The sequence below is a fragment of the Drosophila suzukii genome, unplaced genomic scaffold, assembly GCF_043229965.1.
Source record: "Drosophila suzukii unplaced genomic scaffold, CBGP_Dsuzu_IsoJpt1.0 scf_17, whole genome shotgun sequence".
Classification (NCBI taxonomy): domain Eukaryota; kingdom Metazoa; phylum Arthropoda; class Insecta; order Diptera; family Drosophilidae; genus Drosophila; species Drosophila suzukii.
The window spans coordinates 223,237-239,767 of record NW_027255904.1 but is presented as its reverse complement, the minus strand read 5'-3'; the positions used below and the strand labels follow the sequence as shown (position 1 = coordinate 239,767).

Sequence of the window (16,531 nt, the reverse complement as noted above, 5' to 3'; positions counted from 1 at the left end):
AAGAAACAGGATCTTTTTTGCTTTCTGACACTGTCTGAAAATCGTCCAAATATGCCGAGAACAGCGACTTCTCCTCAAATGAGGATGCGATTGACAAAGTTAACGAGAATGAGGAGTCAAACATCTCTTCACGCACAGGAGTTTCGAGCGCTGGAACATTTGGTGTTTGTGCCTTAAATAATAAAGCGATAATAAGTATGAAATGTTTTTTGAATTTTAGTTTAGTACAAGTATTAGTTTTTGACGAAGACAATCTTAGTTATTAACATAGTTTCTTAAAATTCCAACATAAACAAAACAGGACCCAAATTTCAAACATTCTGGTTTCTGGTAGTTCGTCAACATACAATTTACCCGAGGATCCATGTAAATCCCTGCCAACAATGCTTCATTTTCTAACAATTTACTTTCTCTTATTTTTATCTGTGCCGATAGTTATATTTTAATTGTTTGATATGTATGTTATATGTTTCTTTGGTTCTCAATTAAGATACGTCTGCATACTATTTATAAATAGTATGTATATATATCTACAAATACATATATATACAAATAAATATATATATATATATAGCTTATCATTACTTACCTATATGTGCGACAGGAACTTATTTTATAAGCGATCTGCCTTGCCTTGTTCACATCGAATACGCACAGTTGCAGAGTGTGTGCTGCACATCTCACAAGGTGTATATTAGCAAGTTAAATAGTATCCAGTTCATTCAGAAGATTCTCACTTTCTGTGTCTTCTTCAAGTTCAGTATTCGGGAGCAGCGGCCGTTAAACGTTATTTTAAATTTTCAGTGTTGGGGAACGTAAGAATTTGGTGCAAGTTGTTATGCATAACGTCAGTTTCCTTGCTAAAAATATATGAAAATGATTTCCTCGTAACTAAAATCGCATACTTTTTAGCTTGCCCAGCGCTCATAGCAAGAATCTGACGTTATGCATAACAACTTGCACCAAATTCTTACCTTTTCTTAATTAGGGAGATGTACCCTACCGGAAAACAAAGGTTTCTTTGAAGGCGTATTTCATCGATTTTTTTTGTAAACTGGTGTTATCAGACGTAACGCTTAAAAAAAATCACATGTTTTCTTAAAATTGTAAGTAGCTCAATTTTTATCTGTAGATTTGATCTAGTGATATTCCATAATCATCTAAGATTTCTAGAATTTTGTTCTTCATGTATATTCCAGTGTGAGATTCCCCGAGCTCAATCATGCCTAAAGTCTTTACAATAATCTCGGTTTTAGCCAGGCTTGCGTGAATCATTTGCAAATTTATTCCTAGAATGGCTTTAACCATTCTGGTGGCAACATCGACTTTCAAGGACAGCAGCTTTCCCTTCAGAAGAGCCCTTATGTTTCCTTTGACAAACTGCTCTTTGACTGACACAAAATTCATAATATTTCGAGACGTTACAGGGTTCATGTCAAGTGCATTATATATTGGATCCATTATTTCTTTGAACACTTCACTGTCTAGAAATATAAATGGTTTTCCGTCCGTGGTTACTATTTTAATCAAAGAAGAAACAATTGTTTCCTCGTTCGTTTGATACGATATTCTTCGTTTTTCTTCACATTGGGTTATTTGTGAATGTCCAGATTTGTTCCACTCATTGAAAATGTCCATATGTTTCGTTGTTAAATGCCGTATAAGGTTTGTTGAATGATTGCCCGACAATTTAATACCACAAACACTACAAATTGACTTGGTTTCTTCCAAATTAAATTTAAAGAATTGGTGCACTTTGTTATTCAATTCTCTTCCCATTTTACAGAACAAAATAATTGCGCAACTTCACACACTCAATTCACGATTGCAATTAATATATTTCGGCTGCAAAACCGACGTTTAACGATTTGCTTGCCTATGCGTGTGAATGTACGAGTATACCAATCCATACGCAAAAGACCGTTTGCTTCACTAAACAGGACAAAACGGTCCTGGAACAACCAGAACAAAACAGATTAGAATGAAAAGGTTTCGCTCTGAGCGCGAGCGAGCTCGTTCAAGAACCCATATATCGGTTGCTCTCTAAGTCTTTTCGTAAAGAGTCAGGACAAGACCCTTATTTGTAGACAACGAAAAACGGGCGACAGTTTTTTGCGAGCTCTGTGGGAGTACGTCGGGTCAGCAAAAACAGTTAATTAACTTCTTCTAATCCAAGCTCTTATATCAACTGCACTGCAATAAGCATCTCTTTCGATCTCGCTCTCTTGTTTTGCATTCTTGTGTCCAGCGTTTGACATTCATATTAACATACGCCCTCTTCGATTTTTTTCGAAAAATTCCTCCTCCCTATAGAAGCCAGCGGGTCTTTCAGCTCCGGTTAAGCTGCCAAGTAGCTGGAGGTGGTGGTGTACGGAGTACTAATGGAGAGGTCGTAGGAGATCACTTTCGTTGCGAGGAGACGCCCGGCAGGATGTCCATGTAGAGAGCCAAGTCCCACTCGGCATATTCCTTCCCACTGGGATTCTCTTGTGAATCTCCTCCAGCACTTCAACTATTCTGCGGATTTGCCCCTGTTGTTTTGCTTCCTGTCGGTGAAATCCCACAATAAAGGGCAACAGCTTGGATTAGGCGTTCTATTTCATCTGCACTGACCTCCTGCATCCTATTTTATGTCCGTCAAATTAGCGTCGGTGACTTAGCGGCGCTGGCGGAACGGTGGAATCTGGAACATGGGGCCCATTTTAATTTTTTGTTTTTCTCGGCTTTTTGGGGCCGAATCGAAAAATATTAAGTGCAAAATTGCTTAGAATAAAAATATCTATCGATCTAGATAGTTTGCAAACATATCCGACTTCTAGAAATTTATTAAAAATCTATTTAAAAAATCAGGTCCTCACAATTTTGTTTATTGCTCCCCTCACAGAGGTTGTACCAATATGCACGGTAAACCTGGTTATTGGGCGTTAATTCAAGTTTCTTGTTAAAAAGTATCATTGAGCTAAAGCCGTCAGTTTTCGAGAAAATAGCTTAACAGTGAAGGCACCTCGGATTTTCCCCATACAAAAAAGGGGGGCAAATAGTAAATTGCACAGGGCTCCACTCTCAGACGTTGTACCAACATGCACGGTATATTGGCAGATTGGGGATCGCCTAAAGCAAATTCAGTGCAAAAATTATAACGATAAAGCCGTCAGTTTTTGAGAAAATCGCTTTACAGTGGGGGAAGATAAATAATTAAAAGAAGTGGCGCCAGGTTAAAATTTGAACCAGTAAGTTCCAAGACATGAACCACTATGTAAGAAATGTATTCAGGACACTAACCATATGGCAAAAAATTATGTTTCGACGCTATCTCTATTTGTAATAATTTTGACTTTCACAGACGTTGTACCAACATGCACGGTACCTCGTTGGAAAGGAAATTCATTTTACTAATTAACAAATGCGGTTCGGCGAACGAAAAGAAGTCAGTTTTTGAGAAAAAAGCATAGTGCGTTGTGGGCATCTCATTTGTAACAAAATTGTTCACCCTGTTCTAAGCTTCCAAGACACTAACCATATGGGAAAAAAATAATGTTTCGACGCTATCTCTATTTTTAATTAATTTGACTTTCACAGACGTTGTACCAACATGCACGGTACCTCGTTGGAAAGGAAATTCATTTTGCTAACCAACAAATGCGGTTCGGCGAACGAAAAGCCGTCAGTTTTTGAGAAAAAAGCATAGTGCGTTGTGGGCATCTCATTTGTAACAAAATTGTTCACCCTGTTCTAAGCTTCCAAGACACTAACCATATGGGAAAAAAATAATGTTTCGACGCTATCTCTATTTTTAATTAATTTGACTTTCACAGACGTTGTACCAACATGCACGGTACCTCGTTGGAAAGGAAATTCATTTTACTAATTAACAAATGCGGTTCAGCGAACGAAAAGCCGTCAGTTTTTGAGAAAAAAGCATAGTGCGTTGTGGGCATCTCATTTGTTCCAAAATTGTAACTAAGAACACATGAACCTTATATCGATACCCTATATCGATACTTCGATAAAAACGAATGCACGAGGGCTGGAGAAGAAATAATTAATATATTTTACTGAAACTCTTAAAATGTGAATTTCTAATAAACTACGGACCCGATTTTAATAAATAATACATCAAATTGATCAGGTGAGCGAGTATAATCGAAGGAATGTCTTTATTTCGTTGAAAATATTATTAAACATAATTTCGTTTTTATGTATTATGGCGCCAAGATGTTGCCAGAGCGCAAGGGCAGCTCCTACAAATGCACGAGGGCTGGAGAAGAAATAATAAATATATTTTACTGAAACTCTTAAAATGTGAATTTCTAGTAAACAAGTAAAATACTATTTCAATAAATAATATATCAAATTGATCAGGCATGTCTTTAATTCGTTAAAAATATTCTTGAACACAAGACCGTTTTTATCGGACTTTTTTTTTATTTTATTAGTGTACTTTATAAAAAAAATAATTGTAATGAAAATCGGTGGGAAACAGGTAAGAAACTCAGAATTTGTACAAAATACACGAATTTGTCATACCCTACAAAGTATAATATTAAAAAAACTCGATATTTCCCTTAGTGTATTTAAAAAAAAAATAATTGTTATGAAAATCGGTGGGAAAATCAGGAGGCGGCCGTCGATAAGGCTGATGGCCAATAAATAAATATCAAGAAATAAAAACATCAAAAGTAAATGCGTCGAATTTTTATTTTTATACCCGTTACTCGTAGAGTAAAAGGGTATACTAGATTCGTCGAAAAGTATGTAACAGGCAGAAGGAAGCGTTTTCGGCCCCATAAATTATATATAATCTTGATCAGGATCACTAGCCAAGTCGATCTAGCCATGTCCGTCCGGATGAACGCTGAAATCTTGGAAACTATAAGAGCTAGGCTATTAGGATTTGGCATGCAGATTCCTGAGCTTCTTACGCAGCGCAAGATTGTTTCAGCAGCGTTTATTAAAATTAAGGAAAATATCGAGTTTTTTTAATTTTTTTTTTGTAGGGTATGACAAGTTCGTGTATTTTGTACAAATTCTGAGTTCCTTACACAATGCTGTTTCCCACCGATTTTCATTACAATTGTTGTTTTATAAAATACACTAAGGAAAATATCGAGTTTTTTTAATATTATATTTTGTAGGGTATGACAAATTCGTGTATTTTGTACAAATTCTGAGTTCCTTACCTGTTTCCCACCGATTTTCATTACAATTATTTTTTTTATAAAGTACACTAATAAAATAAAAATAAAGTCCGATAAAAACGGTCTTGTGTTCAAGAATATTTTTAACGAATTAAAGACATGCCTGATCAATTTGATATATTATTTATTGAAATAGTATTTTACTTGTTTACTAGAAATTCACATTTTAAGAGTTTCAGTAAAATATATTTATTATTTCTTCTCCAGCCCTCGTGCATTTGTAGGAGCTGCCCTTGCGCTCTGGCAACATCTTGGCGCCATAATACATAAAAACGAAATTATGTTTAATAATATTTTCAACGAAATAAAGACATTCCTTCGATTATACTCGCTCACCTGATCAATTTGATGTATTATTTATTAAAATCGGGTCCGTAGTTTATTAGAAATTCACATTTTAAGAGTTTCAGTAAAATATATTAATTATTTCTTCTCCAGCCCTCGTGCATTCGTTTTTATCGAAGTATCGATATAGGGTATCGATATAAGGTTCATGTGTTCTTAGTTACAATTTTGGAACAAATGAGATGCCCACAACGCACTATGCTTTTTTCTCAAAAACTGACGGCTTTTCGTTCGCCGAACCGCATTTGTTAGTTAGCAAAATGAATTTCCTTTCCAACGAGGTACCGTGCATGTTGGTACAACGTCTGTGAAAGTCAAAATTATTACAAATAGAGATAGCGTCGAAACATAATTTTTTGCCATATGGTTAGTGTCCTGAATACATTTCTTACATAGTGGTTCATGTCTTGGAACTTACTGGTTCAAATTTTAACCTGGCGCCACTTCTTTTAATTATTTATCTTCCCCCACTGTAAAGCGATTTTCTCAAAAACTGACGGCTTTATCGTTATGATTTTTGCACTGAATTTGCTTTAGGCGATCCCCAATCTGCCAATATACCGTGCATGTTGGTACAACGTCTGAGAGTGGAGCCCTGTGCAATTTACTATTTGCCCCCCTTTTTTGTATGGGGAAAATCCGAGGTGCCTTCACTGTTAAGCTATTTTCTCAAAAACTGACGGCTTTAGCTCAATGATACTTTTTGACAAGAAACTTGAATTAACGCCCAATAACCAGGTTTACCGTGCATATTGGTACAACCTCTGTGAGGGGAGCAATAAACAAAATTGTGAGGACCTGATTTTTTAAATAGATTTTTAATAAATTTCTAGAAGTCGGATATGTTTGCAAACTATCTAGATCGATAGATATTTTTATTCTAAACAACTTTGCATTTAATATTTTTCGATTCGGCCCCAAAAATCCGAGAACAACAAAAAATAAAAATTGGCCCCATGTTCCAGATTCCACCGTTCCGCCAGCGCCGCTAAGTCACCGACGCTAATTTGACGGACATTCCTATTTTGGGGTTTTCCTTTCATTTTTAATATTTAGTTTCCACATCGCCTTTGCACGAACACCGCCAAAAATTAAATTTCCTATTCTTTGGGCCGCGGCTAACGGCGTTCATCGAACTCGCGAAATCTGGTATTTTTTCTGGTATTTCCTTAGCTCATCTGAGTACCGCGCTGAAAAACAGACCCGACGAAAAGCTTTAGCCGCCTGTTTACCTTTCGCTCACTCCTATGGTTAGCTCGCGGTTTTCGTCGATGTGAGTACTAGGCTTAAGCGGCAATATAAATTAGTTTTCGTAGTTTATTTTAACGATTGCTTATATTAAAATTGTAAACAGAAAAATAGAGGTTTCAAATATTATAATTGAATTGCGCTGGGTGCTATGATACTTTTCCCCAAAAAGCAGTATTTTAGTCATTTTAGACTATTAGTTTGTTCGGCAACTTTGGTTTCACCCATACGATTTTTAAGCACCCAAATCGACCCGCCCTAATATATATACTTTATATGGTCGGAAAAGCTTCCTTCCACCTGTTATAATATAATACTAATATACCATTTTACTCTACGAGTAACGGAAGTTATCATCACTGCTAATTTTCAGACATCAATATATACCCGCTCGACGCGAGGAGCAGGCTGGAGTAGAACTGCAAATTTGCGGCCCCTTAAGGGGTTATTATATCTTCTTTGTCGAAGAAAAAGAGGAAAGTTTGGATTTTTTTTTTGGTATGTAGCAAATATTTCATTACACGAATGTTTTAATTTTTTGATTAACAACGTTTGTGCAAAATTTCGTGGAAAAATATTAAATAGTTTTTAAGGGGTGGCTGTTTCCCTTAGAGGCCTTTTTTTTGAAGAGCCATGCGGTGATACTTCCCCAGGTCGAACAGGTCAACTGAAACCATAAAAGTAAACAAATTTCATTAGTTTAGTCTAATTCCTTGTGCTTGAACGATCGTTTTTAAGATCGTTTTTTTTTTTTTGTGCATACGGGAACGTTTAATGCTAAAAATGAACTTTTTGGTCGCTAGAAATTTCACTAAAAAATTCATTTCGGCGAAAAAAAATTTTCGATCGTTCAAGCACAGAAAAATTTCATTACGAACATTTAAAAAAAAAATTGAAGTAAATCGGTTCAGTAGTTTTCCGCCAATCCATATCACCGCAAAGTCATTTTTCAAGAAGCACCATTTCGAGATATTCGCGTTTAAAGTTTCAAGTTCAGTTCAAGGGCCGCAACGAGGCGCGCGGTTAGGAGCGTTGTAACTTTTTTTGTACTGCTCGAATCTCTATGAAAATTTGGGAAAATGTTCTCAAGAAGTTGTTCTTTAAGATAAAGCAATAAAAAATTTTTTTCGATTTTTTGAAAATAAAAAAGGTTTATAACCCCTTAAGCATAAGTATCATAGTAGCAAATTCGATATTCAGGTGGTGATCAAACACATAAAAGGCTTTGTTCACGCTTGCCTCTTTATTTTAGTTGAAATTGTATGCTAAAAGATTACCCTCTATTGTAAAGCATTATGATCCACAATGAAAACGGTAAATCATAAGCTTTCTTGTTATGCACAGCCCAACCAAATGTATAACCAAAAGCAGAACACAGTCTCACACAGAACTTCGTGAAGTAAATATCATTGACTCCGTCGTTTTAATTTTTGGATCAAGCTCCGCCATCTGCACAGGGGCAGAAGCGGTGCAATAACAACAACCACTGGCATTTGCACGAGAGCAAATTTCACCTTTGGCTGCCTCCCATTAGGCAGCGGATAAAACATTGGCGACCGTGACAGGACAGCTGTCCTAAACCTTAACAACTCGGCTGCGAGGGATCACAAGGGATTCAGTAGCTGCTACAGTTCAAGCGGATCAGTTGAAAAGTTATCTCAACTTGGACTTTACGGCATTACACCATTACGTCAGAGTGTCACTTGGCCCTTTTGGAATCTCACTTTAGGCAATTGTGTTAAGTTCAACAGCAAATTGAAGAAATAGACTTCGAAGAAGATTCTCGCGATCAGTTTGAGGCAGATTTTATAGCAACAAAATCTACGCTTTTAAAACGAGCAAATGTTAGCAACCGCAATGGCCCTGAGGACTCCGTCTTGATAAATTCCACCTAATTAGGGGCCGGCGAGAAGGAGTTATGGGAATAAACGATTACCTTCTCTAAAACTACCAAAATTTGACGGAAAATATGGCAAGTACAACCGTTTTATTGCAGCCTTCAATCATATGGTTCATGATGATGTCTTACTTTCTGATATTGACAAGTTTACGTATCTACTCGGATGTCTTTCTGGTCCTGCATTGAGTGTAGTGGCTGCATTTCAAGTATCAGAAGAAAATTACAAAAAGGCATTGGAGCGCCTTAAGGAACGATACGATAAAAAAGTGTTGATACCCGAATATGTATCTTTTGCCATTTTTCAAATGAGAAAATCTGATTCCTCATCCCTTCGAGAAATTTTAGATTAAGTGGCAGCGTTCTCTCTCTTGGCACCGAAGAAAATGCATTTGAAGCCATTTTAATTAAGCTCGATTTGCAAAAGATCGATTCAGATTCAAAACATGCTTATGATCGAGGTCAGAACTATGAGCAGTTTTCAACTTGGAATAATTTCTACAACATTTTAGGTAGGCACTGTCAGTTTCTAGAATGCAGCGCAAAGCCAGGCCAGGAGTTCAAGCAGTATGATAAGCGTCCATAAAAACTAAATCACCCCCACAAAAAGGCATTCCTAACGGCTAGAGGCAGTTGTATAAAATGCGATTCTACAGATCACAATCTAGGATCGTGCCCTTCGCTTGTTGCCCTTCCACATGAGAAGCGACATGCTTGGATCAAACAGGCAGCGCTATGTTTAAACTGTCTTCATAAGAGCCACATCGGAGCTGACTGTCCTTCGAAATTTCGCTGTAGGACTTGTCGCGGGTTGCACCATTCTTCGTTACATAGCAGGAGTGAAACAAAAGAAACTTCTCAACCAAATGAAGAACAGACAAACCAGCAACCACGCTGCTCCACACAAGTAGTCGCATGTCTTTCTCGTAAATCAAATCGAGCTCTTATTCCAACCGCTATAGTTCCTATCCAGGATAAATGCGGAATGTTTCACCCGGCAAGGGCCTTGCTTGATTCTGGCTCGGAAATTAACTTTATCATAGAAACTTTGGCCAACAAATTACAACTTCAGCGAAAACGTCAACAATTTGAAGTTTCTGGTATAGGAGATGTTACAGCAAAACTTCAGTTCTCAGTCTGCTGACGAATGGTCATTGCAATTTGCTATTACCAAGACAATAGCATTGACTCAACCCGCCACTCGTATAAAACAATCATCAACGTGGTCAATCCCTGACGGAATAGATTTGGATGACTTATTGCTTCTTAAGCCAAAAAAAATTCACATTTTACTAAGCACCTAGGAATTCTTCGAATTGCTCACTGGCGGAAAATTATCACTGGGGCCTAGGCTGCCATGCCTACTTAACACTACACTCGGATGAATTATTGGTAGACAAGTTGTTGACAATCCGCAATCTGGGGCGAAGGCTAATGTTCTTATGTGCAAAATCTCGCAGTCCCAACAGTTTCATGAAAAACTAAAAAGGTTTTGGGAAATCGAATCATTTCCAGAACCATCTCAAAACCAGTACACAACTGAAGAGGAAGAATGTGATCGCCACTTCAGTGAATGGGCGAGTTCAAGTTCGGCTTCCCTTTTCGAAATCTACCCAACATTTGGGAAGTTCAGTGGAAATTGCCAAGCAACGATTTTGGCAAATAGAGCGTCGTTTACAACGTTTACCCGATAAAAAAAAATGTATTCTGATTTCATGCAAGAATATATTGATCTGGAGCACATGCAACCTGTAGATAGTTTCGACTCAAATCAACCTCACTATGTAATCCCGCATCTCGCTGTACTGCGTCCAGACAGCTCAACAACAAAGTTGCGTGTAGTTTTTGACGCATCTGCAAAGTCGTCGACGGGAGTATCATTAAATAACATTTTAATGGTTGGACCGACAATTCAGCAGGACCTTATCTTAACCCTGCTTTCATTTAGGTTGTATAGGCATGCTCTAACAGCTGATATAACAAAAACGTATCGGCAATTCATTGTAGATCCCCAAGACCGCAAGTTTCAGTTGATTTGCTGGAGGCACAATATTTCTGACCCTTTGAAATTATATCAGTTGAATACTGTCACATATGGGCTTGCTTGTGCACCGTTTCTTGCCATCAGAAGTTTGCATTTCATAGCAGAAAAATATAGGAAAGAATTTTCTATAGGATCTGAAATTATATCTAACGAGATGTATGTCGATGACCTCCTTACAGGAGCTGACTGCATTGAGGATTTAAAATTGAAGGTTGATAAAAATACTGGAATCTTGTCTTGTGCCGGATTGGAGTTAGCCAAATGGAATTTTAGCAAGTTGGATGATAATATCAAAGAACATCGATTCAAGTTAGACAGCAAAGATATCACAAAAACCTTAGGAATGTCGTGGAGGCCCCAGGTGGATGAATTTAGCTTTCAGTTCGATTTGCCAAAAACTAACGCTATGTCGAAAAGGAACATTCTTTCAATTATTGCACGCTTGTATGACATACTTGGCTTGTTAGGACCAGTGGTTACAAGATGCAAAATTTTTGTGCAGGAGCTGTGGATGAGTCATTTGGATTGGGATGAAATACTGCCTCAACAATTAATAGATCGTTGGCAATCTATTTATCCTGACTTGCACAATTTAAACCAAATCGGCATACCCCGATATAGGACTTTCCCCGAAACATGACTGCGAAATACATGGATTCGCAGATGCTTCACAGCGTGCATACGGCTGTTGTAAGGTCAAAGGTTGCCCCAAGTAAAGTTCTTTCTCTTCCACGATTAGAGCTCTGTGCTGCATCAATTCTTTGTGATACGTGGAACAAAATAAAACATAAGTTCAGCAACATACAAAAGGTTTTCTGGACAGACTCCAAAATCGTATTACACTGGCTCACTATGCACTCTTCCCAATTGAATTGCTTTGTAGCCAATCGGATCTCAGGAATTCAAACTCAATCATCGAACATTTCTTGGCGTCATGTGCCAGGAAAAGAAAACCCGACTGACATCATATCTCGTGGATGCAAGGTCAGCGAACTTCAAAATACAAGTTGGTTTACAGGGCCAACCTTTCTTAAGTTGGAAGAACATCTTTGGCCGCAGTCGTTGGACAAAATCGAAACCATAGATGCGGATTTGGAAATAAGAAAAATTTCATCATTCAAATGCACCGAACCTAAAGAAAACATCCTTGATCAAATTCTCAATCGAATCTCTTTGTATCGTGTTCTTCGAGTCACAGCTTACGTTTTGCGGGCGTTTAACGAGATCCCTGCAAGCAAAAACCTCTGCGTGTCGCAAGCGGTTGAAATGCCAGCAACTGAGTTGCATCACTCGTTCCTGTTTATTGTAGGACTTATTCAGCATCAAACATATTGGAAGGAAATAGATTGTTTACAGAAGGGTAAAGTCCTCAGCGCAGATCTTCAAAGGCTGACACCTTTTCTGTCGGAATCAGCTATAGGAACTCGCACGGCAACACTGATTCGTGTTGGCGGGCGTCTAGAAAATGCGCAAATCCCGGTAGAAGCCAAGTTCCCACTTTTACTGCCAAATGATCACAAATTCACAAATAAACTCGTCGAATTTCTTCACCAAACTAACATGCACGCAGGGCCCAAGGCTCTAATCGGAATCCTGCGTCTCCAAGTATGGATCGTTAATTCTCGTCGACTAGTTAGCAAAGTGCTGCGCAACTGTGTCCACTGCTATCATTACAAGCCTCATTTGCTGGACCAGATCATGGGGTCACTTCCTGCTGACCGGTTTGCTGTATCTGGAGTCGACCTGTGTGGTCCATTTCTGACGTCCTATCGCATTCGTGGAAGGGCTCCATACAAAACATACATGGCCGTCTTCTTTTGCTTTGCCACCAAAGCAGTACATGTAGAACTAGTATCTGATCTGTCAACTAATACCTTTATTCTCTGTTTTAAGCGTTTCATCGGGCGGAGAAGTTTGCCAAATCGGATATTCTGCGACAACGCAACCAACTTCGTTGGAACCCGCACTCAATTAGAGGAATTTAAAATGCAACTCTTCAGCCAGCAAGCGTTGAAGGACTTACAAATGTTGACCTCATCCAATGGCGTAGAATTTAGCTTCATTCCACCCCGCGCACCACATTTTGGCGGCTTGTGGGAGGCGGTGGTAAAGTCCATGAAGCTTTTATTGGTAAAAAAAACACTGGTCACTCACATCTGACGTACGAGGAACTCCAAACTGTCGCAGTTGATGCTGAAGCGGTTGTCAACTAACGACCCCTCGCGCCTCTTTCAGAAGATCCAAACGATGGAGAAGCCCTCACTCCATCGCATTTTTTGGTCGGAACGTCTTTAAAGGCACTTCCAGAGCCAAGTTTAGAGGAATGCAACCTATCGCACTTGACACGTTGGCAACGGGTAACCCACATCAAGCAACAATTCTGGGAGCTTTGGCGACGAGAGTACCTGCACACCTTGCAGGCCCGCAGCAAGTGGCTTTCTCCAAAGGCGAACATAGTCCCGGGGCAGCTGGTCATGATTCATGAAGACAACGCTTCACCTCAGCAATGGCCCTTGGGACGCATAACCAATACTTGCTCTGGAGCGGACGGAAGAGTCCGAGTCGTCGATATTAAGACGGCAAATTCGTAAGGTTGCGCCCCTGCCTATCTTACCTGTATCTTGAAAGAACGACCGTCCTTCCAACGGGCGGAGTATGTTCACGCTTGCCTCTTTATTATAGTTGAAATTGTATGCTAAAAGATTACCCTCTATTGTAAAGCATTATGATCCACAATGAAAACGGTAAATCATAAGCTTTCTTGTTATGGACAGCCCAACCAAATGTATAACCAAAAGCAGAATACAGTCTCACACATAACTTCGTGAAGTAAATATCATTGACTCCGTCGTTTTAATTTTTGGATCAAGCTCCGCCATCTGCACAGAGGCAGAGGCGGTGCAATAACAACAACCACTGGCATTTGCACGAGGGAAAATTTCACCTTTGGCTGCCTCCCATTAGGCAGCGGATTAAACAGGCTTAAAATTTGATTGAAAATCAAGACAAATAAGAATATAAATTTTTAGAGAACACTAAGTTTTATATGCAATTTGTTGCATCCTGGTTAATAAAATCTATAAAATTAGTTATAACTTTATATATTAATTGCTAGCGAGCTTTGCATATAGTTTCATTCGTTTCTCGATCTCGGGCCGAAAATGACGGATAAGTCCCTGAACTGGCCAGGCAGCACCGTCACCAAGCGCGCATATAGTGTGTCCCTCAATTTGCTTGGAAATCTCCCACAGCATATCTATCTCAGAGGGGTGTGCATCACCCTTAACAAATCTAAATCGGTTAAAGAAATTTTAATTGAATTGGATTTAATAAAACGTTTTTAAAATTTACCGCGTCATAATCTTGTTCATCCAGCCGATTCCCTCCCTGCACGGCGTGCACTGGCCACAACTCTCATGTTTATAGAAGGATATCAGCCGGGCAATAGCCTTTATCACATCCGTCGACTTGTCCATAACGATGATAGCCGCAGTACCTAGCGATGTCTGAGCGGCGATTAAGCCATCGAAATCCATAATTACGTCGTCGCAGACATTTTTCGGTATGATGGGGGTGGAAGAACCTCCGGGAATAACGCCCAGCAGATTATCCCAACCACCAGTGACGCCTCCGCAGTGGCGTTCAATCAGCTCCTTAAGTGGGATTGACATTTCCTCTTCCACAGTGCAGGGCCTGTTTACATGCCCCGATATGTTGAAGAGCTTAGTTCCCGAGTTACGAGTGCGACCGAAGCTGGCGAACCATAGGCCACCGCGGCGGCAAATGCTAGGAGCCACGGCAACAGTCTCCACATTGGTAACTGTAGTCGGGCAGCCAAAGACGCCAACGTCAGCGGGGAATGGCGGCTTCAAGCGCGGCTTTCCCTGCTTTCCTTCCAGCGACTCAATCAAAGCGGTCTCCTCGCCACAAATATAAGCTCCAGCGCCTCGGTGCATATAGACGTCGAAGTCGTAGCCTGTTCCGCAGGCATTTTTTCCAATCAGACCAGCCTGGTAGGCCTCGGAAATAGCCAGTTGCATATTCGAAGCCTCGTTGTAGAACTCGCCACGAATGTAGATGTAAGCAGCTTGGGCACCCATTGCCCGACCAGCAATCAGACAACCTTCCACCAGCTTGTGTGGATCGTGGCGCATGATCTCGCGATCCTTGCAGGTGCCAGGTTCTCCTGAGGGCGAATACAAAATCAGTCAATTCTTAGCGTCCTGAACACAAATTCTATTTCTTACCCTCATCGGCATTTACCACTAAGTACTTTGGGCGGCCGTCGCCGGGCTTGTTCATGAAGGACCACTTCATGCCACTAGGAAAACCGGCGCCTCCGCGGCCGCGCAGACCCGATGTCTTAATCTCGTTCACGATCCAGTCCGGACCCTTCAACACAATTTCCTTGGTTTTGTACCAATCACCACGCTTCAAAGCTCCCTTCAGCCTCCAGTCGTGCCGCCCATAAAGGTTGGTGAATATGCGATCCTTGTCCGCCAGCGGACCGAACTTAGTTTTTGTTTGTGGCGGAGGAGTCCCTAGGGTCGTGGGCTGGGTGCTCTGGAACCGGTGCAGCTGCAGACTGACTGGCAAAGCCCCACCTGCAATAGGCGCAGAGCATATCAATAAAATTAATTTTTTTTCGCCAAAAAATTACATAATTTGGTTGCGATAGAATCAATTGTTTTCAAGGCATGTGACACTTGTGGCAATCGAATGTTTCATGCCGATCAGGCTAATACCACTATAAGGCAACTAATTTTACTGTTATGTTGGTATCTCGGCGCTATTTACCAATATTTGGCTTCGCTAACAAATTAAATCGCGTAACAGCAGCCATTTTCGGAAGGACTGACTGACATCAGATATGTAAAAACATCGATGTTACTATCGATAGCATCGATGTTTTTCAAAAGGGCGATACACCGATGTATTTTTCCAACATGAATATTTGCTAGAGCCGTCGAAACGTAAATATTTTTACTCGAAGGGTAAAAGGGTATACTAGATTCGTCGGAAAGTATGTAACAGGTAGAAGGAAGCGTTCCCGACCCCATAAAGTATATTTATTCAGGATCAGGATCACTAGCCAAGTCGATCTAGCCATGTTCGTCTGTCTACTAGTCCCAGTAGTAGAAAAATCGTATTCTTCGTATTGTGCCTGTCAAGCAGCTGGGTTTGTTGCCGGAAGGAAACAAATCAGTTGGAGCAATTAAAAAACAAGAAAGTAAACTTCGGCAAGCCGAAGTTTGTATACCCTTGCAGTTATAATTTTTAAATTTAAAAATACGTCAAATGATATTCACAATAGTATATAGCTATAATTTGTTTCGTATTATTTTCCCACCAATTTTCCGATCGTTGCTATGGCAGCTATATGATATAGTCGTCCGATTTTGATAAAATTAAATTCCAAGTTCAGAACTTATTAAAAAATGTTATTTCCAAGAGTAGAAGGTTATATGTTAAAAAAACACCAAAGATGTAATTCTTTTATTATTTTTTCCGAATATTCTTATGGGAGCTATAAGATATAGTTGTCCGATTCGGCTGGATCCGACTTATATACTACCTGCAAAAGAAATAAGACTTTTGGGAAAGTTGCATCCCGATATCTTTAAAACTGAGAGACTAGTTTACGTAGGAACGGACGGACAGACGGACATGGCTAGATCAACTCTTCTAGTCAAGCTTATTAAAAATATATACTTTATGGGGTCGGAAACGTCTCCTTCACTGCGTTGCAAACTTCTGATTGAAATCATTATACCCTCTGCAAGGGTATAAAAAGAATCT

General features: G+C 39.6%; 1 protein-coding gene and 1 long non-coding RNA gene across 2 annotated transcripts; one reads left to right on the top strand and one right to left on the bottom strand.

Moving 5' to 3' along the window:
* The first annotated feature begins 10,947 nt into the window (after positions 1 to 10,947).
* On the top strand, positions 10,948 to 14,329 carry LOC118879391 (uncharacterized). The gene is made up of 2 exons (XR_010654597.2): positions 10,948 to 12,337; positions 12,626 to 14,329. It is a non-coding gene; the product is annotated as an uncharacterized lncRNA (long non-coding RNA).
* ND-51 (NADH dehydrogenase (ubiquinone) 51 kDa subunit) lies at positions 13,751 to 15,672 on the bottom strand. The gene is made up of 4 exons (XM_017077158.4): positions 15,530 to 15,672; positions 14,980 to 15,336; positions 14,084 to 14,918; positions 13,751 to 14,023 (listed from the first exon to the last, which is right to left on the bottom strand). Exons 1-4 carry the CDS (start codon positions 15,573 to 15,575, stop codon positions 13,837 to 13,839), a joined length of 1,425 nt encoding a protein of 474 aa, XP_016932647.1. The 5' UTR covers positions 15,576 to 15,672; the 3' UTR covers positions 13,751 to 13,836.
* Positions 15,673 to 16,531: the final 859 nt, after the last annotated feature.

What these genes read in the sequence shown, in the direction of transcription:
- ND-51 (XM_017077158.4), bottom strand. Translation starts at nt 15,575, where the DNA reads ATGGCTGCTGTTACGCGATTTAATTTGTTAGCGAAGCCAAATATTG. An exon ending in GTTAGCGAAGCCAAATATTG is followed by an intron (nt 15,337 to 15,529) that starts GTAAATAGCGCC and finishes CGCCTATTGCAG; the next exon opens with GTGGGGCTTTGCCAGTCAGT. An exon ending in ATGAACAAGATTATGACGCG is followed by an intron (nt 14,024 to 14,083) that starts GTAAATTTTAAA and finishes TAACCGATTTAG; the next exon opens with ATTTGTTAAGGGTGATGCAC.